We start from the raw sequence: 26,336 nt of genomic DNA on the forward strand, positions 1-26,336 counted from the left end.
ATGGACCGACAAGGTAGTACAGGATCTTGAAGGAGAGACCTGAGTAGTAGCGCTCACCAGTAGCCCTCCGCTTACTGATGAGCTCTGGCCTTTTACTGGACATGAAGTGACAAAATGACCAGCGGAACCGCAATAGAGACAGAGGCGGTTGGTGATTCTCCGTTCCCTCTCCTTAGTCGAGATGCGAATACCCCCCAGCTGCATAGGCTCAGCACCTGAGCCAGTGGAGGAAGATGGTAGTGATGCGGAGAGGGGGGCTCCCTTCCACGAGCTCGGTGACGAAGATCAACCCGTCGTTCTATGCGAATAGCGAGTTCAATCAAGGAATCCACGCTGGAAGGAACCTCCCGGGAGAGAATCTCATCCTTAACCTCTGCGCGGAGACCCTCCAGAAAACGAGCGAGCAAATCCGGCTCGTTCCAGTCACTGGAGGCAGCAAGAGTGCAAAACTCTATAGAGTAATCAGTTATGGATCGATTACCTTGACATAGGGAAGACAGGGCCCTGGAAGCTTCTTCCCCAAAAACAGAACGATCAAAAACCTGTATCATCTCCTCCTTAAAGTTCTGATACTGGTTAGTACACTCAGCCCTCGCCTCCCAAATTGCCGTGCCCCACTCACGAGCCCGTCCAGTAAGGAGATATATGACGTAGGCGATACGAGCTGTGCCCGTGGAGTATGTGTTGGGCTGGAGAGAAAACACAATATCACACTGGGTGAGGAACGAGCGGCATTCAGTGGGCTCCCCAGAGTAACACGGCGGGTTATTAATTCTGGGCTCCGGAGATTCGGAAACCCTGGAAGTGGCCGGTGGATCGAGGCGGAGATGGTGAATCTGTTTCGAGAGGTCGGAGGCTTGGGCGGCCAGGGTCTCAACGGCATGTCGAGCAGCAGACAATTCCTGCTCGTGTCTGCCTAGCATCGCTCCCTGGATCTCGACGGCTGAGTGGAGAGGATCCGACGTCGCTGGGTCCATTCTTTGTCAGATTCTTCTGTTATGCAGGTGAGTGAGGACCCAAAAGCGCTTTAACAGAAACAGAGTCTTTTAATGTCAAAACACAGGGAAGACATAGATCCTCTTCAGATGTATCGATATACAACATAGACAACCCGCAGAGAGGGCGACAAACAAATTAAAAGGCCTCCGATCTTAACAGGAGAGTCCCCTTCTAGCAGCAGAGGAGAATAGCAGGGTTAGCGCCGACAGACTGCTGGTCTCTCCGGATAGGCGCGGGTAGTAGAGGACAGAGGTACCTGATCACACGTAGCATCTGATGAAGAGGCAGATTACGACAGGACAGGACAAGGGTGAAGCAAACGAGAATCTGACAAAGACAGAAGCCGAAACAGAGAGAGAAATAGAGACCTAATCAGAGGGAAAAAAGGAAACAGGTGGGAGAGAGTAAACGAGGTAGTTAGAGGAGATGAGGAACAGCTGGGGGAAGGAAAGGGAGAGAAGGTAACCTAATACAACCAGCAGGGGGAAACGAAGAGAAGAGAAAGAACAGGAACAAGACATAACATGACAATACATGACAGAAACAGGCACAGCAGGGTAACAGGATCTTGAATAATCATAAATGGCTAGACTATATATAGAATACATATATGGCAGCTCTGCTTCTAGCTCCTAAGCAACTTTGCAGTATTTGCAGTGTGTTATTCCTTACATTATTAGGCCAGAAACTTTTTTGTGTTATTACATACAGCCAGAAATAACTTTTGGATGTCAGAGCGGCGGTAACTCAACAGCATTACGACCAGGAATTTAGTTTATTCCCGAGGCTGCTCCAAAACACAGCTGGCGGGGAAGAGGTATTCGGACTGGACTTCTAGTCCGAGTCAGGAGGCCTGCACACCATCCACCGCTTCCAAGTATATTATTCGCAAATGTTCAGTGTCTGGATAATAAAGTAGACAAGCTCAGGGCGAGGAGCTCCTTCTAGAGAGACATCAGGGATTGTAACTTACTCTGTTTCACGGAAACATGGCTCTCTCGGGATATACTGTCCCCGTCCATACAGCCAGCTGGGTTCTCACTACCAGGATTGGGTAGGTTACTTTCTAAATGTAATCCGTTAGTTACTAGTTACCTGTCCAAATTTGTAATCAATAACGTAACTTTTGGATTACCCAAACTCAGTAATGTAATCTGATTACATTCAATTACTTTTATATTACTTTCCCCTTAAGAGGCATTAGAAGAAGACAAAAATGTATGTTACCAATTGAACAACATCTATTGCAGGATAAATCAATGTTAAAGTTTACATAGCTGGCTATCACGTTTCAGGTAAGACCCAAATGCAGACTGTGTTGAAGTAACCATGTTTATTACAGCAACAGGGGCAGGCAACCGACAGGTCAAGGCAGGCAGGGGTCGATAATTTAGACTAGTGGCAACGTATGGGATGGCAGGCAGGGGCAGGCAGAATGGTCTAGCTGGCAGGATCAGAGTCCGGACAGGAAAGGGTCAAATCTAGGAGGGTCAGAAAAGAGAGAATGGGGAAAAGCAGGAGCAGAGACAAAACGCTGGTTGACTTGACAAACAAGACGAAATGGCAACACACAAACAGAGAACACAGGTATAAGTACCCAGGGGAAAATGGGGAAGATGGGCGACACCTGGAGGGGGGTGGAGACAAGCACAAGGACAGGTGAAACATATCAGGGTGTGACAGCTGACTTATTAGCCAGATCTACTCTATTGATTGGGTTCATTGATTTGAGTTGAAAAATCAATGCTGCATTCATTTAATTGCATTGCTTTGAACACTGAAAAGTGCAATTTACATGTGAAAAATGAATGCCATATGCTGCATTTGCTGCAGGGTTATTGTTTACCTTTCTGTTGCGTCAGAGGCATCCAGGCAACACAGAATGGCACTTGATCCAGACAGAAACTCAGCTACTGTTCTGTTCAATCGTTAGGCATCTTTTGAGTACAATATACACTACCGGTCAAATGTTTTAGAACACCTATTCATTCATGGGTTTTTCTTTATTTTTATTATTTTCTACATTGTAGAATAATAGTGAGGACATCAAAACTATGAAATAACACATGGAATCATGTAGTAACCAAAAAAGTGTTAAACAAATCAAAATATATTTTATATTTGAGATTCTTCAAATTGCCACCCTTTGCCTTGATGACAGCTTTGCACGCTCTTGGCATTCTCTCAACCAGCTTCATGAGGTAGTCACCTGGGTCCTCAGATCCTCAAAAGGTTCCACAGCTGCAACATTGAGAGCATCCTGACTGGTTTTATCACTGCCTGGTACGGCAACTGTTCGGCCTCCGACCGCAAGGTACCAGAGGGTATTCTGTACGGCCCAGTACATCACTGGGGTGAAACTGCCTGCCACACAGGACCTCTTCACCTATATGGTGTCAGAGGAAGGCCTGAAAATTTACGAAAGACTCTAGCCACCCAAACCATAGACTGTTCACTCTGAATTTGGCAGTACATCCAAGCAGCCTCACAATCGCAGACCATGTGTAACCACGCCAGCCAAGGACATCAACATCCAGCTTTTTTACCTGCAGGATGGGCTGAGACAAGCCAACCAGACAGCTGATGAAACTGTGGGCTTGCATAACCGAAGAAATTCTGTGACCAACAGATGCATATCTGAATTCATGTAAAATATGTATATTAGGGCATTATGTATTTATTTCAATTGACTGATTTTCTATTGACTGATTTACTTTTATGAACTGAAACTCAGTTTTATCTTTGAAATTGTTGTGTAAATATTTTTGTTCAGTGTAACTTTTCATTTATTCTTTAAATTTATTTTATTTTATTTGTATTATTCTTTTTTTAAACTCTGCGTCATTGGGAAGGGCTCATAAGCAAACATTTCACGGTTGTATTTAGAGCATTTCTGTATACTTCTGGCCCTTCTTTGCGTTAACTAACCTCCAAACGAGCTTCAATGCCATACAACACTCCTTCCGTGGCCTCCAACTGCTCTTAAACGCTAGTAAAACCAAATGCATGCTTTTCAACCATTCGCTGCCCGCACCCGCCAGCCTGGGCTGTTTCCCCATCTCTGCTGCTGCCTCTGCAGCATTGTTCTCAATCCCAATATGCTGGTTAATTTTGCTATTATGCACTAAGCAACATAGGGAAGGGCGCCAATTCTACGGCGCATTGAAGATTATGTTTCAGAACCACAGACAGCGACCGTATCCAACGCGGGAGAAAGCGCATTTGTTATAAAATAATATTTGATTTATTAGTGTTGCACCATTACTTTTACATAATATAACCATATACAATTTCAGTATCACGTCTTAGCGTGATGGACTGTGCCATCCCTGTGGCCTCGGCAATGGATTAGTCAACTGAGACAGGCGCGAATCAGACAGGTGTCCATGTGCACCATGAAGAAAAAAAACTTTTGCGACTGCTCGACTTAAGAAATCCCAGTCAACCAACAGCCTATCGAACAAACTATCGACCAGTCAACCAAATGGGGTCAGCCCTAGATTTACTATTTGGAGATAAAAGGGTATTGTATGGGCAATTTACCTTCCTCAGAACAACATGCTGTAGGGGCAGGTTATAGACATGAAAGATATCACAAATATCCACATCTCTGCTCAATCTATTCCCTTACCTTGACTTTATTTCTCTTCACAGCATCCTGCTCCATCTGAGGCAGGGGATCCTTCTTCACCTCTTCCTCATCTTCATCATTCTGATTATCAACAAAATCTCTCTCAGCTGCATCAGTATCAGTGCTCTGTTCAACTGTGGACCTGTTGGCACTGGTCCTCCTCTTGGTCTAAAAAGACAATACAGTCAGTATGTTGCCGTGGCTATACAGGCCTTTGAGAAGAGCTACGGTAAATGATTGGTGATTGAATATTAAGAGATTAAGAGAGTCTGTTGTAAGGACAATTTACCCTCCGACCTCACAACATGTTGTATGGCATATTGGACAGGTTTAGTGTGTGGACAGGTGTGGACAGGTAAGACCTACGAGCTCATGCCTTTCATGCGACTTTTTTCAAATCATCATTCGAGTCACATCATACAGCCTTAGAATGTATATAGAATAAAAATGGATTGCCCAACATTTGTATCACAACTACATAAATAACTCTAAATTAAGCATATAGGAGTACCTATTTCTTTGTTAACTGCTAAACACAAAATAGCCACATGTGCGCACTCCCTCAAATCGTTTGGAGAAAACATTTTATTTTATTCAGCGATGTTCAATTGTATTCTTCATACTATAAAATAATATAAAATAATGCCATGGAATTCTAACGAAATATTGTCTGCTAAATGAACTAGCGTAGCTAGCGTATGTTGTTCTGTTCTTCTGAAATATACTACATTTTAGACTGAATTTATTGTGATGGTGTAGGCTATGTTACATGGATTTATTAGACTTTTTAATATGTAGATGTTCCAAAGGTCTGCATCAGTGGTTTGTAAGGCTATGCCGTGGTGGCCAGGTTATGCTAAATGTGTTTATGTAAATTAACGGTCAATTACTGTGAGACCAGCAGTTATTTGCTTGACAATCACTTGCTGACAAAATTTCATGACCGCCACAGCCCTAGGCATGGGTCCTCAAATCCTCAAAAAGTTTTACAGCTGTACAATTAGGAGCATCTTGACTGGCTGCATCACTGCTTGGTATGGTAATAGCACCGCCCACGATTGCATGGTGCTACAGAGGGTTGTGCGGACAGCCTAGTAAATCAGGCCAACCAACGCATCACCGGGGGCAAGCTACCTGCCCTCCAGGACACTTACACCACCCGATGTCACAGGAAGGCCAAAAAGATCACCAAGGGCAACAACCACCCGAGCCACTGGCTGTTCACACCGCTACCATCCAGAAGGCGGTGGTCAGTACAGGTGCATCAAAGCTGGGACTGAGAGAATGAAACAATGCTATCTCAAGGCCATCAGACTGTTAAACAGCCATCACTAGCACAGAGAGGCTGCTGCCTCCATACAGACCCAAAATCATTGGCCACTTTAATGAATGTATCATTAGTCACTTTAATAATGCCACTTTCATAATGTTTATATATCTTGCATTACTCATCTCATATGTATATACTGTATTTTATACCATCTATTGCATCTTGCCTATGCTGCTCTATCATTATTCATCCATTTATTTATATGTATATATTCTTATTCCATTCCTTTACTTAAATTTGTATGTATTAGGTAGTTGTTGTGGAACTGTTAGATTCCATGTTAGATATTGCTGCACTGTCGGAACTAAGCATTTCGGCACAAGCATTTCGCTACACTCGCAATAAAATGTGCTAACCATGTGTATGTGACCGATTTTATTTTATTTTATTTGAACTCCCTGACCCCGTGTGAACAAAGTGTTTCAGATATTCTCAGCCCCACATTGGGTGTGTTTGCATGTGTTTTATCCTAACTAGCCTACATAGCCCATGTATGTTTATGACTGTGTGTCTGTGGGTTGATAAAGGTTGCTCCCTTTTTGTTTTGCTTCAGTTTCTCTGCCCTTAGGCTGAACCACACCATGTGGACTCTCACTCTCTTTGAGAAGCAGTCGCTACCTCTCTCTGTCAATACCTCTCTCTGTCACTATCTCTCTCAGTCAATACCTCTCTCAGTCAATACCTCTCTGTCAATACCTCTCTCAGTCACTACCTCTCTCTGTCAATACCTCTCTCTGTCACTACCTCTCTCAGTCAATACCTCTCTCAGTCAATACCTCTCTGTCAATACCTCTCTCTGTCACTACCTCTCTCAGTCAATACCTCTCTCAGTCAATACCTCTCTGTCAATACCTCTCTCTGTCACTACCTCTCTCAGTCAATACCTCTCTGTCACTACCTCTCTCAGTCACTACCTCTCTCAGTCAATACCTCTCTGTCACTACCTCTCTCAGTCAATACCTCTCTGTCACTACCTCTCTCAGTCACTACCTCTCTCAGTCAATACCTCTCTCAGTCGCTACCTCTCTCTGTCACTACCTCTCTCAGTCAATACCTCTCTGTCAATACCTTTCTCTGTCACTACCTCTCTCAGTCAATACCTTGCTCAGTCAATACCGCTCTCTGTCACTACCTCTCTCAGTCAATACCTCTCTGTCAATACCTCTCCCTGTCACTACCTCTCTCAGTCACTACCTCTCTCAGTCAATACCTCTCTCTGTCAATACCTCTCTCAGTCACTACCTCTCTCAGTCACTACCGCTCTCAGTCAATACCTCTCTCTGTCTCTCTTCTCTCCTAGTCTTTTTTTTAAGATGGGGATTGGGGGTGAGGATTCAGGAGATAGCAGAAAAGAGACACACAGTGGGAGCTTAATCCACAGCAAAAATCTCAGAGATGGAACTGGGTGTGAGATTCACTGCAGTATTACTCAGTGCTCTTTCATCCAGAACGGTTCGATCCAAATCGGACTGGTATATTATACAACATCCCCTCGTCTTGCACCAACATGTATCTAGACGTGAAGATGTGAGCACAACACCACTGTGTTCATTTGATCACAGATGTGGAAAGATTATTTAAAGACATCATGACAACATTGGTATATAGAGCAGAGCCATTTTCTGTAGGAATAGAGCTGACATGATTTCTTACATGTCAGAGTGGCATATTTGTTCTACACAATATATTCCTACCTGAACGTTTCACAATGTTGTGCCCTGCTGAATGCAGCCCAGTGATGGTTAAGAGCTGTAGGTGAGTGTTTCATGTGGTGCTCCCGGACCGCTCTGCTCTACTGCTATCTCATTTCGTATATGTTATTTTCTGATCTAGCTAGTTCTGTTCTGCTCCCGAGTTGTGTGCAACTCATCTGCTAAATGCCTGTGCTCTACTCTATTCTACTGTGTTCAGTTCTGCTCTATGCAACTTAGGTCTATGCTGAGTTTTACCCTGCTTCATTCTGTTCTGATTGGTGTTCTACTGTGATGTGGAGCTCCTTTATATTCTATTCTGGGCAGTTGTGTCTCTGCATTGGAAAGCATTGTGCAGCCTCATCAAAATGCATCAGATATGTTATACTGCAGAACTGTTCTTCCCCAAGTAAAACATTTCTCAACTGGTAATAACTCCATATTGTCATTAATTGAGAAATGTATTAATTGATTCGTTTTTACTGGTTTGTTGTGAATGTGAAGCAAGGGTTTTATGCTTTTGATTCCACAGCACTGTTTACAGTTTTTGTTTTTAATTCACTATTTGCATTAGCTCCAGTACAGTTGATATATAAAGCATCTAATTCCAGTCCAACCACAGGTTCACATAACAATGTCTTTGAAGCTTTTGAGCTCTACCCACAATAGCACCACCAACACCCAATTGGAAAAACAGAGAATTTACTCAAGGCAATGTCACTATCCCTTCAGTAATGTTTCAGCACCCTCTAGTGGTTAATTGTCAGATTAGATTGGAGAAGGTTACTGCAGACCAATAACTTTGCAATAGTATTTGGTAGTATTTGGTCTGTAATCGATACTGATAGCTCCTCAAACATGACTGTGTGCACTTTAAAATAGAAAACATTGGCTAACGAAACTGGCAATATCCCCTGCTTAGACATTATAAAGGGGTAATAAGAACTTCTGGCAAGTTTTACAATGCACTACAACTGCATTCTTAGCATTATTCCTTTCGGCTCTAGTTAGGGATGCCAATATTTTTTTAACTGTCGTTTTCTTACTTTTTCTCATTTAGTTTCCTAGTTATTGCTGACTTCATGAGTGGCTCGCGGTAGCATTTTACTTCAGGTTATTACAGTAAACGAGAAATCCCTCAATCTGCCGTATATTTTTCAGATTCACATAATTAAAGTAATACTGCCATTGCCTAGGGGTTTTGTTAGGAATTTATTGGTATCCAGAAGTCCTGAATTGACGGGTTTGACTCTGCTTCTCCTTTAGCTGGCACATGTCCCCCCCCCCACCCCTGGCTGCCTGTGTGTGTTGCCTGGTTCCACAAACTGCTTTCTTTTTTCACTCCAGGTCAAGTCTGTCATCAACCTCCTGTTTGCTGCCTACACCGGAGACGTCTCAGCACTAAGGAGGTCAAGTATGCAACTCTCTTACACACTCTCTTCCTTAACACACACGCACATACACGCACACACAAATTCACAGAAACACACCAAACATAATGACTGTCCCTCAGTGTGACCAACAGCACTAAAGCCCTGCTGTCCATGATATGCAAATTATAACATTTTTTAATCATGTTAATTTCATGACAATGGAATGATTAGATCTTCATTCATAGTGATAAATCATCTTTTGCATCTCTGACTTACTTCCGTCTTCTTTCTTTGGCCGTTATCGTCCATCTCGTGACACTGCTGACCTGTTTCTGTATGTCTGCAGATTTGCTCTGTCCTCCATGGACATGGAGCAGAGGGACTATGACTCCAGGACGGCTTTACATGTGGCAGCAGCAGAAGGTACTTCTCACAGCCTCCTTTTCCTGTCACACACAGGGACAGATTGTGTGTGTGTGTGTGTCAGGGTCATCTGGGAGTGTTTGGCAGACCCCCTCTGTGTCGTAGGGTTCATTTGTCATCCCTCGGTTACTGCACCGTGTAGTGTTTGACGTCTCTGCTGCAGTGTGTGAGAGAGAAAGTGCGTAGGAGTGTGTGTTTGTTTCTTAAATAACCCTATCATCTGCTCTATTTTCAGGATATGCAGAGGTGGTGCGCTTCCTCTTGGAGGCGTGCAAAGTGAACCCTGTTCCCATTGATAGGTATGGCCACTTTGTCTGTCCGCCTGTCTGTCTTATCTGTGTGTGTGTTTTGGGTGGGAAGGTAGGTGTGGGTGGGTGGATGAGAGACTGTATCATATACTTGTGTGAGAGTCTACAATGTAGTCCCACTCAAAAGAACACTTATGGTCGACCATGGGGGATTTATTTGAACTGTACCCTTTAGCATTTTCACACCTGAAGAGTCGTGTTAGTTCCCAAAAGGAATACCTTTGTAGGCCAGTCCAACCTCAGTCAGTCACACTGCTCATTATCTTTCCGGTAGGTGGGATAAGACCCCAATGGAAGAGGTCTTGCATTTTGGCCATCACGACATGGTCACCATCCTCCAGGAATATCAATACAAGTACAATCCACAAGAGGCCCCCAAGAAGGACAAGGAAACAGCAGAGAACAACCTGGGTGGCCTGCTGTAGTGTAGACATCCAAGCCAGTTGATGGCGCCACGCTGCTTTTGTATCCTCTCTAATAGACTGCTGTTTCTTTGGTGGGATAAACACTTTTTGGAGTGACTTTTGTCGACTTTGTATGATGACTTTATTTCTGAACTGTGTTTGATTAAATGTGTTTTACATTTTTTATACTCCTTTGTTTTACTGTAAGTGTTTTGCTTTACCTTTTGTTGTGCGCTTTGGTGACGGTGTTGCTTATTTTTGCTGTATCTTTCCTCTTTCGTCCTCTAACCTTTCCCTCACCAAGTGCGTGTGTGTGTGTGTGTGTGTGGTGAGAGTGAGTCCCATATCGAAGTGCAGAATCTGATTGAATCTTTGTGACATTGGTGTGCAATGTAAAGTGATATTATTATACATATGCTGCTACATGTAAATTGTATATTTATGTACTGCATAAAGTAAATATATGTCATGATATCAAGTTCCAATACTTAATATAATTTAATGTAATAGTTTAGCAGTTTGGTATTTTTCCTGGAGGGCCACAATGTGTAGTAATCTTTGGCCAAACCAGGCACACTAGTCTATGGTGAATCGGAAATTCAGCTTATGTTGGCACTAATATCACTCCATAACATTCTAGCTATACTTCTTGGTTAATGCCTGGTTGGAAAAAATGAAAAAGACTGTAGCTCCTAAAGACATGATGGGCCACCACTTGGGTAGAAGCACTATATGATCCTGTAGCCTACTTTGTCAAATGTAAACAAGTTTAGGATGTCAAATGTTACCAAACATCCTACGCTTCCACGAGTCCCAGTCAAACTTATCTTGACCTTTATCAACCCTACTGCATATTCCCTTTAGCTTTCATTTCAATTTCATCTTATTGAACTTTGTTTGGGACGGCACAAGACACTTAAAAAAAAAAGTATGTATATTTCTGGTCTAGTGTTCTTTTTTTGTATTATGATTTTCTCATAATAATGGAATTTTCCTTCTCTATTGCTCAATACTGTATGCTATGTGCACACAGTTGTCTGTTGTAGATCTGGAACCACTGACAGAATAGGGGAGTATCTGTGGCCACATGATAACACACTAGTCTGGCATCAGTAGTCTGAAAATAGGAGGAAACCAGTTGGACATGTACATAAACATATGGCAGTTGACATTAATATTGTCAAAAACTCATCCTAGATGTCTCACACTTTTTGAATGAACTTGTGCCTTTGGCCAGGATCCAATTTTCCCACGGAGCTGGTGTGTAAAGTACCAATACTGATCAAATTAGAAATCAAAGCAGTGGTAGGTTTTATGGGGAAAACATGAAATCAAATCAAATTGTATTGGTCACATACATGGTTAGCAGATGTTAACCTTTCTAGCCCCGGGAACACGCTAGCGGAACCCCTTGACAACATTGCGCTGAAAAGGCAGCGCGCAAAATTCAAAAATATTTTCATTCACAACAGTGTCTCACAAATGAATGCGAGCGTAGCGAAATGCTTGTGCTTCTAGTTCCGACCGTGCAGTAATATCTAACAAGTAATCTAACAATTTCACAACAACTACCTTAAACACAGAAGTGTAAAGGAATGAATAAGAATATGTACACATAAATATATGGATGAGCGATGGCCAAACGACATAGGCAAGATGCAGTAGATGGTACAGAGTATGAGATGAGTAATGTAGGGTATGTAAACATTATATAAAGTGGCATGGTTTAAAGTGACTAGTGATACATTTATTACATCCTATTTTTAATTATTAAAGTGGCTAGAGATTGAGTCAGTATGTTGGCAGCAGCCACTCAATGTTAGTGATGGCTGTTTAACAGACTGATGGGCTTGAGATAGCTGTTTTTCAGTCTCTCGGTCCCAGCTTTGACCATCACGACATGACCCTGTCCTCTCTGTATATTCCATTTCTATCTCTACCATTACTTTTTCATTTGTGTAATGCACTGTTACCGTTTTGCAGCAACACTGAGATGGTGACATTGTGTATAGAGATATAGAACATGTTAAAATGATATCCAAAGAATGAGAAAGATAATGGAACATGTTGCCACAGACATTTAACCTCATTCACCACTCCTCTAAAAGTCAGGGAAACACCTGACTTGAATCCTCCAACCAATCACCACCCTAACACATAGACAGAGGAACAGGTCTCAAAATCTCACATTGCTTTTGTCCTTGTTATAACATGTCTGTTGTATTGGAGGTGGTTCGAAGAAGGGTAACCTTGCCTGAGCCCTGATAACTTGTGTTAGCTGCCTAGGCTTTAGCTCAGAGGAGTTAGAATCCCTGGTGGTCATATGGACAGATGGTTTAAGTCAGATGTCACCAATAGTCACAGACCAATCTGACATTACAACTAAAGACAGTTCTGAGTGTATTGCTGTACAATACATGGATGTCCTTTTCTGCTATTTTAAGACATACATGATCAAGTTCATTTGTTAAGAGGTGTGCAAGAGTGTGATTGCTCCTTGCAGTGGAATATGTACACATATATAAATATATTTGAATCAACAAGTTAAACAAAGCAAAGCTTTTCAGGCATGTGAGAGAGCTCAGATTTTTAATGAATTGAAAAAAATGAAGTCCAGGCAGTCGTGAGTACCGTTTAGAAGTACTTTCCACATAAGGGTCATTCCACAAATTCTGTATAACTTGTTACAACCTGGCTCAAGATTGTAACAAACAATGGGAAACCACACACTGAGTAAAGGAATAACAAAATTAATTTATACCATAAATAAACACTCACAGAAATAATCAGATGAGACATGAAGGTCAGTAAATTAGGTGTCAACTGCCAAAGCCACAACAACACAACCAAAGGTATGCACGGAGAGAGGAATCTCTTGCTGAATGGGGGGGGGAAACATTGGCTTTATGCCACAGCTGAGCTTCCACAGGTGTGCCCCAATCAGCACTGACGACCCTCCCAGCTCCGCCCACCTCTCCTACTCCACCCACCAATCTCCTGCAGAAAGTAAGCACAGCAAAACCCATAAACCAGAGCAGGGAGGGGCCATCACACTTGGTCAAAGAAAACATTTGATATCACCAAATTTTCACATTCTGTCATAAAGAGCACATGTTCAACTTCATAAACATGTTTTCCCATCTCAAAACTATCAGTGCCAAATAAAGTATCAGGGTTGACCGTAACAGGGTTAGTATCAGGGCAATTGCATGCAAGCTTCACCCCAAAAATGTAATTGTTAAAACACTTCTAGCCTATCTATGGCTAACAGGGTTGGCATGTTACGCTCGACCTACACAGTTATCCACCACAAAACACCAGAAAATGTACAAAAAAAGAGTAGATCCAGCACTCCTGCGTTTACTCTGTGATTTGACTATTAGATGTTCAATGTTTCTTTTGAAAGCAATATTTCAAAAGGAATAGTTTCACCAAATTAAAACGAGAGCTCAGTTTACGTAACAGGTTTGACCTTAAAATGAGGGACTGATGCAAATGAATCCCTACTCACATGAAATAAAAAATAATCTTCAGAAATGACTTTGTCAAAGCAACAAAATAACTAGGGCTTGGAGAAACTTGGAGAAATGTTGGGACGTGATGTCCTTGTCCCATTGCGCTGTAGCGACTCCTGTGGCGGTCGCCAGTTGTGCGGTGTTTCCTTCGAGACATTGGTGCAGCTGGCTTCTGGGTTAATCAAGCAATGTGTCAAGAAGCAGGGCCATGTTTCAGCGGACGCATGGCTCTTGACCTTCGCCTCTCCCGAGTTCGAACAGGAGTTGCAGCGATGGGACAAGACTACCAACTGGACATCACTAAATTGGGCAGAAAAATGGGTAAAAAGTACACAAAACAATATAGATATATTTGATGAATTTTGGCACTTTAGCAAGCCTTTATCCATATTAAACATCTGATTTATTGAAGTCTCCATGTGGTCTATATAAAAGGCCACTTCATTTAATAGAACAGCCTTTTAAAATTCAATAGTGGTGCAACATTTCTGACTAAAATATCAAAGGGCACTCATTTCGTGGAATGACCCAGAACATCTGAACCATTTTCCTTATTATAAGTTGCTACAAAATCGTATCTATTTACAAAGTGAAGAACAGCTTTCTGCATCCCTTTTTTGTTGTTCACATTACATCTGCATACACAAAATATTACACTGTCCCACAAGTAGCGTAGAATAACATTCCTTATTACAAACAGCTGGACTCAAAGCCCCAAAACCTCATGCGTGTATATAAAACGGTAGCGTAGGACTACATATATATATATATAGTTTCAGTTGTGCTTTCAAATCTATTGCAAACGTCATCCTTTTTGTGTGGTGTCTTTGGTACTCGGCTCGGGAGCTTACACAAATTTTCCTGGGCACCACCTGAAGAGGGCAGATTAGTTTGGGAAGGGAGTGCACATCTGAAGGGAGAGGGACAACATAGGATCAGTCACATAGTAAATAAAAAATGCATGAATTATCCCGACCCTCGCATGAAAGATTTGGAAATGAATGCTTCAGTTATGACAGCGGTACAGCTGATTTGCCAGGACCATACATTCTAATTTTACCCCAGGGCTGTCTTGTCTTCTCAAATGTTCACATCTTTTCCACATTTTGTGTTTTATGATGATTAGATATGTGTTGTCTCATCTCTGTGTGCGGCTGGCGCTGTCTGTCTCTAACCTACCACACTGTGGGTTACGTTCCTCTGCCCAGGTGTTGCTGATGCATGCCAGATCTTACTACACCCGGATAATTATTTTACGTATCAGCTAACCACATATGTTATAGCAATCTGGTGCCGGGCGGCACAGTTGATGATGTTGCACGCAACCATTGGTTGATGCATGGAACGGCTGAGCAGGGGAACACGACCACTGTGTGTGGCTACTGCTGGCTGACTAACATACAACAGTGTCTCTACTCTGTGTGGGGCTGGTGCTGTCTGGCTAAAACCTACCACAGTGTCTCTAATCTGTGTGTGTGGCAGGTGCTGTCTGGCTGTAACCTACCACATTTTCAATCTCATCAGGGTTAATAATCCTGGTCAGCTCTCCATACACTTCGGGACTCATGGGCAGCATGGCGTCCTGTAGTCTGGAGGGGTGGCTGAGGAGAAACAGAAACCAACAAACAGTTACATAACCAGGAGAAAATAAATGTTTGCAGTATTTAATATGAGAGTGACAATCAATCAATGGGGGCCCCCCCGGTCAGTAATTCAACTGTGTTTACTACCAGTGAAATATTTAGCTAGACTAATTTACCAAACATGTTAGCTGACATGGGTGAGTGACTGTCAGTGACTGACATAACAAGAGACGTACACTTTTCATTTGACCTTTTCTTGTACTTTGGGCTGTGTGTGTTGTCTGTTGTGTGTATCTTAAATCAATGAAAACGATATAAAAACAGTAAAAGGTGTTTCATAACAAGAATCACACTTACACTTCAGACACAGAGATGAGCTCCGTCTTAATGTAGCCAGCCTCAGAGGCACTCTCCAACTCCATTGGCTCAGCAGCTGAGAAGGTCAAAGGTTATAGACGTCTAGAGGTTATCATTAGAACCAAACACAGGGGAGGACGGATTCATAGTAATGGCTGGAATGGAGTAAATGGAATGGTATCAAACACATCACACACTCCATTCCAGACATTATTTTGAGCCTTCCTCCCCTCACCAACCTCCTGTAGCAAGACATTACCAGTGGTCAATATTTCAATGGGGGAAAAGGGTGTGGCACAACAAAATATGAAAAGTATGCTATGCAGTGAATATTGTGTATAATAGCTTAGACTGGAATTGAATTCAACACCATTTGTACCGTTTTCAACTACTCAATCTTTCCTCAACATACATACATTTCTAACAGCTTGTTAGTTACCTTCTGTGGGGCGGCTGTAGTAGCGTGTGAAGGCGCTCTCTTTGGGGATGTTGGGGTAGAGGTAGAGCAGAGGGTTCTCAGGGATGTTCTCGGCAGCCATCACCTTGTAGTTGCGGAGGATGTCAGGAAAAGAGACAGCGGCCAGCTCCTTCTTAGTGTAGGGCTCCACCGCGTGGAAATGGACATCTATACAGTGGGGCAAAAAAGTATTTAGTCAGCCACCAATTGTGGAAGTTCTCCCACTTAAAAAGATGAGAGAGGCCTTTAATTTTCATCACAGGTACACTTCTACTATGACAGACAAAATGGAGGGGGGAAAAAAACCAGAAAATCACATTGTAGGATTTTTTATGAATTTATTTGCAAATTATGGTGGAAAATTATGGTGGAAAAAACTGGCTAGGCCACTCCAGGACCTTGAAATGCTTCTTACGAAGCCACTCCTTCGTTTCCCAGGCGGTGTGTTTGGGATCATTGTCATGCTGAAAGACCCAGCCACGTTTCATCTTCAATGCCCTTGCTGATGAAGGAGGTTTTCACTCAAAATCTCACGATACATGGCGCCATTCATTCTTTCCTTTACACGGATCAGTCGTCCTGGTCCCTTTGCAGAAAAACAGCCCCAAAGCTTGATGTTTCCACCCCCATGCTTCACAGTAGGCATGGTGTTCTTTGGATGCAATTCAGCATTCTTTGTCCTCCAAACACAACGAGTTGAGTTTTTACCAAAAAGTTATATTTTGGTTTCATCTGACCATATGACATTCTCCCAATCTTCTTCTGGATCATCCAAATGCTCTCTAACAAACTTCAGACAGCCCTGGAAATGTACTGGCTTAAGCAGGGGGACACGTCTGACACTGCAGGATTTGAGTCCCTGGCGGCGTAGTGTGTTACTGATGGTAGGCTTTGTTACTTTGGTCCCAGCTCTCTTCAGGTCATTCACTAGGTCCCCCCGTGTGGTTCTGGGATTTTTGCTCACCGTTCTTTTGATCATTTTGACCCCACGGGGTGAGATCTTGCGTGGAGCCCCAGATCGAGGGAGATTATCAGTGGTCTTGTATGTCTTCCATTTCCTAATAATTGCTCCCACAGTTGATGTCTTCAAACCAAGTTGCTTAGCTATTGCAGATGCAGTCTTCCCAGCCTGGTGCAGGTCTACAATTTTGTTTCTGGTGTCCTTTGGCAGCTCTTTGGTCTTGGCCATAGTGGAGTTTGGAGTGTGACTGTTTGAGGTTGTGGACAGGTGTCTTCTATACTGATAACAAGTTCAAACAGGTGCCATTAATACAGGTAACGAGTGGAGGACAGAGGAGCCTCTTAAAGAAGAAGTTACAGGTCTGTGAGAGCCAGAAATCTTGCTTGTTTGTAGGTGACCAAATACTTATTTTCCACCATAATTTGCAAATAAATTCATTAAAATCCTACAATGTGATTTTCTGGATTTTTTTCCCTCATTTTGTCTGTCATAGTTGAAGTGTACCTATGATGAAAATTACAGGCCTCTCTCATCTTTTTAAGTGGGAGAACTTGCACAATTGGTGGCTGACTAAATACTTTTTTGCCCCACTGTATGTTCATAGATATACAGTTGAAGTCGGAAGTTTACATATACCTTAGCCAAATATATTTAAACTCCAGTTTTTCAAAATTCCTGACATTTAATCCCAGTAAAAATTCCCTGTCTTAGGTCAGTTAGGATCACCACTTTATTTTAAGAATGTGAAATGTCAGAATAATAGTAGAGAGAATGATTTATTTCAGCTTTTATTTTTTTTCATCACATTTCCAGTGGGTCAGAAGTTCACATACACTCAATTAGTATTTGGTAGCATTGCCTTTAAATGGTTTAACTTGGGTCAAACGTTTCGGGTGGCCTTCCACAAGCTTCCCACAATAAGTTGGGTGAATTTTGGCCCATTCCTCCTGACAGAGCTGGTGTAACTGAGTCTGGTTTGTAGGCCTCCTTGCTCGCACACGCCTTTTCAGTTCTGCCCACAAATTTTCTATAGGATTGAGGTCAGGGCTTTGTGATGGCCACTCTAATATCTTGACTTTGTTGTCCTTAAGCCATTTTGCCACAACTTTGGAAATATGCTTGGGGTTATTGTCCATTTGGAGGACCCATTTGCGACCAAGCTTTAACTTCCAGACTGATGTCTTGAGATGTTGCTTCAATATATCCACCAAATTGTCCTTCTCATGATGTCATCTATTTTGTGAAGTGCACCAGTCCCTCCTGCAGCAAAGCACACCCACAACATGATGCTGCCACCCCCGTGCTTCACGGTTGGGATGGTGTTCTTCGGCTTGCAAGCCTCAACCTTCTTTCTCCAAACAAAATGATGGTCATTATGGCCAAACAGTTCTATTTTTGTTTCCTCAGACCAGAGGAAGAAAAAAAAGTACGATCTTTGTCCCCATGTGCAGTTGCAAACTGTAGTCTGGCTTTTTTATGGCGGTTTTGGAGCAGTGGCTTCTTCCTTGCTGAGCGGCCTTTCAGGTTATGTCGATATAGGACTCATTTTACTGTGGATATAGATACTTTTGTACCTGTTTCCTCCAGCATCTTCACATGGTCCTTTGCTGTTGTTCTGGGATTGATTTGCACTTTTCACACCAAAGTATGTTCATATCTAGGAGACAGAACGCGTCTCCTTCCTGAGCGGCATGATGGCTGCGTGGTCCCATGGTGTTTATACTTGCGTACTATTGTTTGTACAGATGAACGTGGTACCTTCAGGCATTTGGAAATTGCTCCCAAGGATGAAACAGACTTGTGGAGGTCCACCATTTTTTGGGCTGATTTCTTTAGATTTTCCCATGATGTCAAGTAAAGAGGCACTTGGTTTGAAGGTTGGCCTTGAAATAGATCCACAGGTACACCTCCAATTGACTCAAATGATGTCAATTAGCCTATCAGAAGCTTCTAAAGACATTACATTTTCTTAGTGTATGTAAACTTCTGACCCACTGGAATTGTGATACAGTGAATTAAAAGTGAAATAATCTGTCTGTAAACAATTGTTGGAAAAATTACTTGTGTCATGCACAAAACTATAGTTTGTTAAAACAAGGAATTTGTGCAGTGGTTGAAAACCGAGTTTTAATGACTCCAACCTAAGTGTATGTAAACTTCCGACTTCAACTGTACATAAATGCACACACACACACACAATGTGATATGAGAATGTGTTCTCAGTCAGTTTACCTGGTAAAATAATACAAACAGAAACACATATACCTGATACAGATGTACAGACACATACTCATAATGTGTAAAAACAATTAAAATACATATATTTTTGTCTGTCCATAGGTATGTACACGGAGTAAATATACCACATATTAGGAACACCTTCCTAATATTGAGTTACACCCTCCCCCCCACAGCCTCAATTCGTCGGGGCATGGACTCTAATAGGTGTCGAAAGTGTTCCACAAGGATGCTGGCCCATGTTGACTCCAATGCTTCCCACAGTTGTGTCAAGTTGGCTGGATAAAAAAGACACACACACCATTATTGGAGCCCTCCACCCAGGTGAAGGTAATGGCTCCCTCTCGGCTGCTCTCACTGAAGCGCAGCAGGAAAGTTCCAGGCTCCTTGTCCTTCAGCAGGGCCTTCTCTCTCTCCTTACTAACAAAGCCAATGATACACCTATAGACCATAGATATGTAGTTGATTATAGCACAATAAAGTAACTTTTCAAAAACGTAATGTAGACCTAGTCTTCAGAAAGGCATACTGAAGTAATGTGAGTTGGAGAGATGTTTTACCCATCATTCCACAGACACAGCAGGTGTCTCTTGATCAGGTCCAGTATTCCCTCGATCCACAGCCAGAAGGGAAAGCTCTTCTCATTCACATTCTGCTCAGGCAAAGACACACTCAATACACAGCCCATAGTAAACACACAGGGGTTGGCTAAAACACTGAACTTCCAGTGAGATGCTCACCTTGCAGAACTTGGTCCAGGGGATGAGCCCATTAGGGTTTCCGGCTGCTTCTCCACCTGTCACAGGAGTTTGGTATTATTATTGGTTCACTTTAATGGAACGACCTTAGCTGACACCGTTATGAGCAACACATGACAGAGGTCATAAGCTTTTTATGCACCTTTGGATACGGTGAATAGATTTTAACATTTGCATTGTTAGCCTTTATCTGGGATTAGTTGGCCAAATTAGTTGGTCACCTTGACTCTCTTGCCAGATATCTGTGTTGAGAAAAACTAATAGCCACCTCACACACTGGATGTAAGGCCACGTTTTATAGCCAACTAGCGCACCTTAATATCACAGATGGGTTTGCTGTGGCTGTGTCGTTTCACAAAACCACGCCAAGTCACAATAAGACTCACCCAGGAGCTTGTCTCCCAGCATGCTCAGCTGCTCGTCGTTGAGGCCTCGCTTGGTTATGGAGGAGAACTGCCAGCTCAGCACGTTTGACAACTGGCTCCAGGTGGCCTGAGGAGGGCTCAGGAAGAACGACAGATTCTGAGGAGGAAGAGAGAGAGAGGGATGGAGATGATAAGCTGATAGTTTGGAAGAGGAGTGTTAGTGCTGGGGTGGAACAAAAGCCTGCACACCACCTGGCTCTTCAGGACCAGGAGTTCGACCCCCTAGATTAAACCTGTCCAGTCTGGATCACATGACATAAGTAAGGAGGCAGTTAAGAGAACAAAAGTTACTGTAGTTCTCAGAGGGTAAAATCTCAGTAAGTAGATAGATACTGTAGCTATTTAGTCTTGAATGAGAAGGGTAAGTGAGAGGGGTTGTACCTTGGACTCACAGGTCAGCATGTTGTACCACATGACAGAGGCCCAGGCACTGGGCAGCTGGCTAATGTTGGAGATGACCACAATGGGCAGGGACATTGTCTGGACGCACACACACACACACACACACACACACACACACACACACACACACACACACACACACACACACACACACACACACACACACACACACACACACACACACACACACACACACACACACACACACACACACACACACACACACACACACACACACACAGACACACACGAGAAGTCAGATAGGAACATCAGTACAGAGAGTCAGGCTCCTTGGTGTGTATTACTAACAAATATTTCAGCCATGACAATAGTGTATACCATGTCTTTTTAAAAGCTCTACAGATTGGTTACTGTTGTTCTGACCTCTAGTTCGACCTGGAGTCCTGGCTGACAGAGTTGAGTCTCAAAGCTAATAGAGTGGAGCTCCTCCGTCACTATGAGAGGACCCTGAGTTGACACACAGACGTACATCATTTAAAAAATATATATGTATAACTATGACATTGCATAGTAATAGTTTTATACATCACAATCACCCTCACACTTAAGATGCTTTGTTTACCTCATGTGATCTGTTGCCTGTAACTTTCTGTTCCTTTAGTTGCTGGGGAAGAAAATAGTTGTAAATAATTTAAAGTAACCAAAAGAAGAAGAACAATATCAACAAAACATAAAAACATGGTTCTGAACAGCACACATGATATACTGTTACAGCAATCGGCAGGAGACTTGAACCCTGGTCACCTGACCTAAGGCAAGAATGCTAACATCAAACAACTTTCGTAAAGCTCTTATGAAGGCTAGGGTCATTACTAGGGTTACAAAGGGACAGTATATTACAGAAAACCATGGGTTGGAACCTAAATTATTTTCCAATGGCCATTTAGAAGCAGAATCCATATTTATTTTTGTTCTGAACCTGTTAGAACCAAAAAAAAGTAAAGGTTCATATAGTTCCTTTTCGTTCCTTTATTCTTCCTGTGAAGTCAACATTGTTTTTACATTTAGTTCATTAATTTAATTATCGCCAATAGAGCAGCTTGTTGTGGAATGGGTAAAATATTTGTTTACATGTTTAATTGGTCAGATAAGTGCAGGCATAAGATACAACTGAAATTTCATGGGTGGGTCGAGAGCAAGAGAGGGGTGGACATGGAGGAAGCTTGGCTTGAAGCGCTGAACATCATGACATGATGTGAATTGGAATGTGTTTATAGGCTATTACTAGCATGATAACTTAACTGAATTACAGAACTATACAGTATAATAGACATTAGGAATATTTTTCTAACTTAAAAATAACATTTTTAAACGATTCTCAAGACTTGAAAATAACGATTCTGTTCCAGAAAACTAGAGATCACTTTCGTTCCAGGTTCTTTTTCCGTTAATTGAAAATAATGAAAAATATGGGGGGGCGCCTATTGGGGAACCCTGATGTACAGTACAGTATATCATATGTACAATATACAGTATAACATCTGAATGTGCCAGTTCATACCAGGTGTCTGAATTCTGCTGCCAAGCTTCCATTGGACTCCTCCATGTTCATAACCTTAGTGTTGGTTCCCAAGATGTTGAATTTCCGGACCCTGGAAATGACGTAAAATCAGAGGAAATGTAATGACTACTAACTAGGCTTCTTCAGGTTTAAGTAGGATAACAGAGACCAAAACATTTCCTACCCTCTCACTGTGCTCTTCTCAGTGACGTTCCTAAAGAAATACAATACATCAGTGACTGAAGCTTTGACTCTTGCCATTGATAAAACATAACAATGTAATACAATTGATTAAATATAACATCAAGCAGTTCCCAAAGACATATGTGTACACATGTGTGTATGTATATGGCTATGGTACGTACTTCTCATTGACTTACTTGTCAAACACAGCTTTGACTTTGAGCTGGTAGTTGAACTCCTGGAGCTTCACCAGGAGTCTGAGGATATTATCGGGTGCAAGAGCATTATGATACCAATGAAGTAAATCACAATGCAAGCCAAATGACAACCAGCAACTAAAGTGGACGGAAGAGTGTAGTGTGAAGGTGTGGGTCTTAATTGAGGAGTTACAGCATGGATGGCTAAACAACCCTCCTCTGGGTTTGCAGGCTTCTTCTAGCTACTAGTCAACAGAGTATTTCACATTGTGTTTGGAGTGTGTAGCACTGGCGCAATCACCTGATTTTGACAGTGAACTGCACCCCAGTCTTCAGCACCATGGGTCTTTGAGGGTGAGTGGGCATACAGGGCTGTCTCTCCACCACGATAGAACTAAAAGACAGACGCCACAAAAACATCAAACATCCGGTAATGACACTCCTATGGCACTCCACTAAAGCCTAGAGCAGGGATCATCAACTTCAGCTCAATTGTTTTCTTGAGTGGACAGTCGGGGGGGCCCGTAAACATAATTACAAATAATTTGTACACTGCTAATTGACAGCAAGAAGCCCAAAGGGATATAATATTTGACCAAAAGTATCATGTGGAAGGACCACCAGAGGGCAGGCTGCTCCCACGGACAGTAGCCCAGCCCGGCATGTGAGTCAAGGTGGTCAGAGGCTATTAAGCACAGCTGATGGTACTAATGAGCTATTCTCTTTCCCCTACAATAGAGAGGAGGGAACCGGCAGAGAGGGGAGAAAGAAAAGAGTGTTTGATTCTACAGAGGAGAGGACGTACCTTTTGAAAAGGAGAAGAATGGTCACCACCTGAAGGGAGCTCTCCACGGAAGGATCGTGAAGGCTGTGACACACCCGTGATTTATGTTAGAATTTAAACATACTCACCTTGTGTTTCTTATTCTTGTGAAGAAGAAGATGTGTGTTTCCTTGGGATATCATCATTGATTGTGTTGGAGTGTTTGAGAAGGAAAAATTACCTCAATAGAGAACTTTGTACAATTAATAAAACCTGCTCCTGACTCGTTTATTCCACTTTGTTTATTCCGCTTTACAGCAACCTCCAAGTACTTGGTCCGCTCATTGGTGGAGATTGCGTGCACTAGGAGGACGAGTGACACAAGGATAAGTGAGGAAAACTAAAATCTACCTGTCGACACAGGGTAACCATTCAAGAAGGATGGATAACACTCTACTACAACAGTTGATCACAGCCCAGCAGGCAACCATAGAACTCATGCAACAACAGCTGAGCCGGCGAGAAGAACCGAGAGTAAAGCCGAGAGCGGCTGCTCACACCATCTTACCTCGCCTCTCAAAGGAGGACGATATTGAGGCTTTCATCATGACGTTCGAAGGATGGCCACCTTGGAAGAGTGCCCCCCCCCCCCCCACAGAATGAGTAAGTGCGTTAACTCCCCTTTTGACTGGGATAGCCCAGGAAGTCTACTATGACCTGGACCCCCGTGAAGCTGCTGACTATGGGCGACTAAAAAATTTGATTCTGTCCCGGTACCAGCTGACCGCCCGAGATAGAGCCGTAAAGTTCCATCAATGGACCTATATGGCCGTCCAACGAAACAGTGGCTGGAGCCCGGGAAGGGAGTAGGACATGTCGTAGAGACGCTCATAGTGGACAAGATTTTGAGGAAATTACCCAGGGTCGTGGGGCCATTTCCACCGAGTCATTGCTGCCCGTCCCCACGCATCCCGGTCCGAGAGGGCAGGATCACCTCTGTTGGTTAGCAGAAATGACCCCAGAGATTCCGGTTCGAATAGAAGGACGAGATGTGGTAGCCATTCTCGACTCGGGAAGTATGGTTACGTCAGTGGGGGAGCAGATGGTGACCTCCGCAACATTGCTACCAGACAAAGTAGCCGTGTCCTGTGTCCATGGAGGCACCCACTATTACCCCACTGTCTGTCCATTCTCAACCCGAAAGGAAGGTGTACAGTCAGGGCGGGGAAAGTACCCCAGCTGATTGTGCCATTATTGATCGGGAGAGACTGTCCTCTATATAAGGAGCTTCGGCAGATGACGTTACGCACTGGACAAAGGGGATCAGGTCTCTCTATCACACGCCAAGAGCCGGGCCACAGCAGAAAAAAAAGACCAAGTCCGAGCCCGAGGTAGTAGCCCTACAAGGAAACAAAGCCTCAGCCTCTGGAGCAACCTCCGTTAAAGACACCTGCGAAGGGTTATACACTACGGAGGAAGGAAGGAGCCACCAGAGGCTACGGGCTATATTTGAAGCCCCATCAGAGGAGGGAACATGGAAGGGATTCTCCTCGGGCACCCCAGACGGGGATGGCGAACAACCTCCACACCCCTCTATCGAGGTCGACCTGCCCCAAGAATTAAAGGGACAGTTCGGTACCTCTCAGCATAGAGCCCCAGACCTACGGGATGCCATGTGGACGGGAGGAATGTCGACGGTTCAGGTGAGCCCTCTCTTCCCTACTGTGCAATCAGGCGGGGCCTCTTGTATTGGGTTGTGCAACGAAGGGGTGAAAAACAGGAATTACTAATGGTGCCTAGACCATACAGGGATACTGTCCTACAACTAGCCCATTCCCACGTCCTAGGAGGACACCTGGCACGGGGCAAAACGATCGACAGAATCATGCAGAGGTTCCATTGGAACCGTGTCACCCGAGATGTAGCCAGGTATTGTAGGACGTGTGATCAATGTCAGCGTACGGCCCCACAAACACACCTGCGTACTCCTTTGATTCCTCTCCCCCATTATAGAGACTCCCTTCGAACGCATAGCTATGGACCTCGTGGAACCTTCTTCTCTAGGATAGGGGGCAGCATTTGGAATTTTGGATGAAAAGCGTGCCCAAATTAAACTGCCTGCTACTCATGCCCAGAAGCTAAGCTATGCATATTATTAGTAGATTTGGATAGAAAACACTCTGATGTTTCTAAAACGTTTTGAATCATGTCTGTGACTATAACAGAACTTATTTGGCAGGCGAAACCCCGAGGACAAACATTCAGATTTTTTTTTTGAGGTCACTCTCTTTTCAATGGGTTTTAATTGGGAATCCAGACTTCTAAGGAACCTTCTTGCAGTTCCTATCGCTTCCACTGGATGTCAACAATATTTAGAAGTTGGTTGAGGTTTTTCCTTTGATAAATGAAGAAGTAACCATGTTCAGAATGAGGCTCGAGGGAAGTGTACTCTTTGTTAGAGGCACATGATCTGAAAGCATGCTACACATTGTTTTCCTCCTGTATTGAACGCTGATCATCCCGTCTTCAATTTTATTGATTATTTATGTTAAAAAATACCTAAAGTTGTATTACAAAAGTAGTTTGAAATGTTTGGACAAAGCTTACAGGTAACTTTTGTAGTAATTTTGTTTTTCTGGATCAAACGCGCCAAATAAATGGACATTTTGGATATATATCGACGGAATTAATCTAACAAAAGGACCATTTGTGATGTTTATGGGACATATTGGAGTTCCAACAGAAGAAGCTCGTCAAAGGTAAGGCATGAATTATATCTTTATTTCTGCATTTTGTGTTGTGCCTGGAGGGTTGAA

General features: G+C 43.0%; 1 protein-coding gene across 1 annotated transcript in view; it reads right to left on the reverse strand.

The window, feature by feature from the left end:
* Nucleotides 1-12,731: 12,731 nt before the first annotated feature.
* The window catches only part of stat1b (signal transducer and activator of transcription 1b), a 40,817-nt gene continuing 27,212 nt past the window's right edge, over nt 12,732-26,336 (reverse strand). Inside the window, exons 10-25 of the mRNA XM_029675461.2 lie at nt 23,059-23,151; nt 22,758-22,817; nt 22,562-22,591; nt 22,378-22,468; nt 21,439-21,480; nt 21,240-21,323; nt 20,835-20,933; nt 20,415-20,550; nt 20,011-20,066; nt 19,831-19,922; nt 19,572-19,711; nt 16,054-16,239; nt 15,615-15,690; nt 15,179-15,275; nt 14,526-14,584; nt 12,732-13,974 (exon numbers count right to left, since the gene is read on the reverse strand). Coding sequence (XP_029531321.2) covers nt 14,561-14,584; nt 15,179-15,275; nt 15,615-15,690; nt 16,054-16,239; nt 19,572-19,711; nt 19,831-19,922; nt 20,011-20,066; nt 20,415-20,550; nt 20,835-20,933; nt 21,240-21,323; nt 21,439-21,480; nt 22,378-22,468; nt 22,562-22,591; nt 22,758-22,817; nt 23,059-23,151 — 1,306 coding nt within the window. The 3' untranslated portion in view covers nt 12,732-13,974; nt 14,526-14,560. The remainder of the gene's footprint in view (nt 13,975-14,525; nt 14,585-15,178; nt 15,276-15,614; nt 15,691-16,053; nt 16,240-19,571; nt 19,712-19,830; nt 19,923-20,010; nt 20,067-20,414; nt 20,551-20,834; nt 20,934-21,239; nt 21,324-21,438; nt 21,481-22,377; nt 22,469-22,561; nt 22,592-22,757; nt 22,818-23,058; nt 23,152-26,336) is intronic.

The sequence above is a fragment of the Oncorhynchus nerka genome, linkage group LG1 (assembly GCF_034236695.1).
Source record: "Oncorhynchus nerka isolate Pitt River linkage group LG1, Oner_Uvic_2.0, whole genome shotgun sequence".
NCBI lineage: Eukaryota > Metazoa > Chordata > Actinopteri > Salmoniformes > Salmonidae > Oncorhynchus > Oncorhynchus nerka.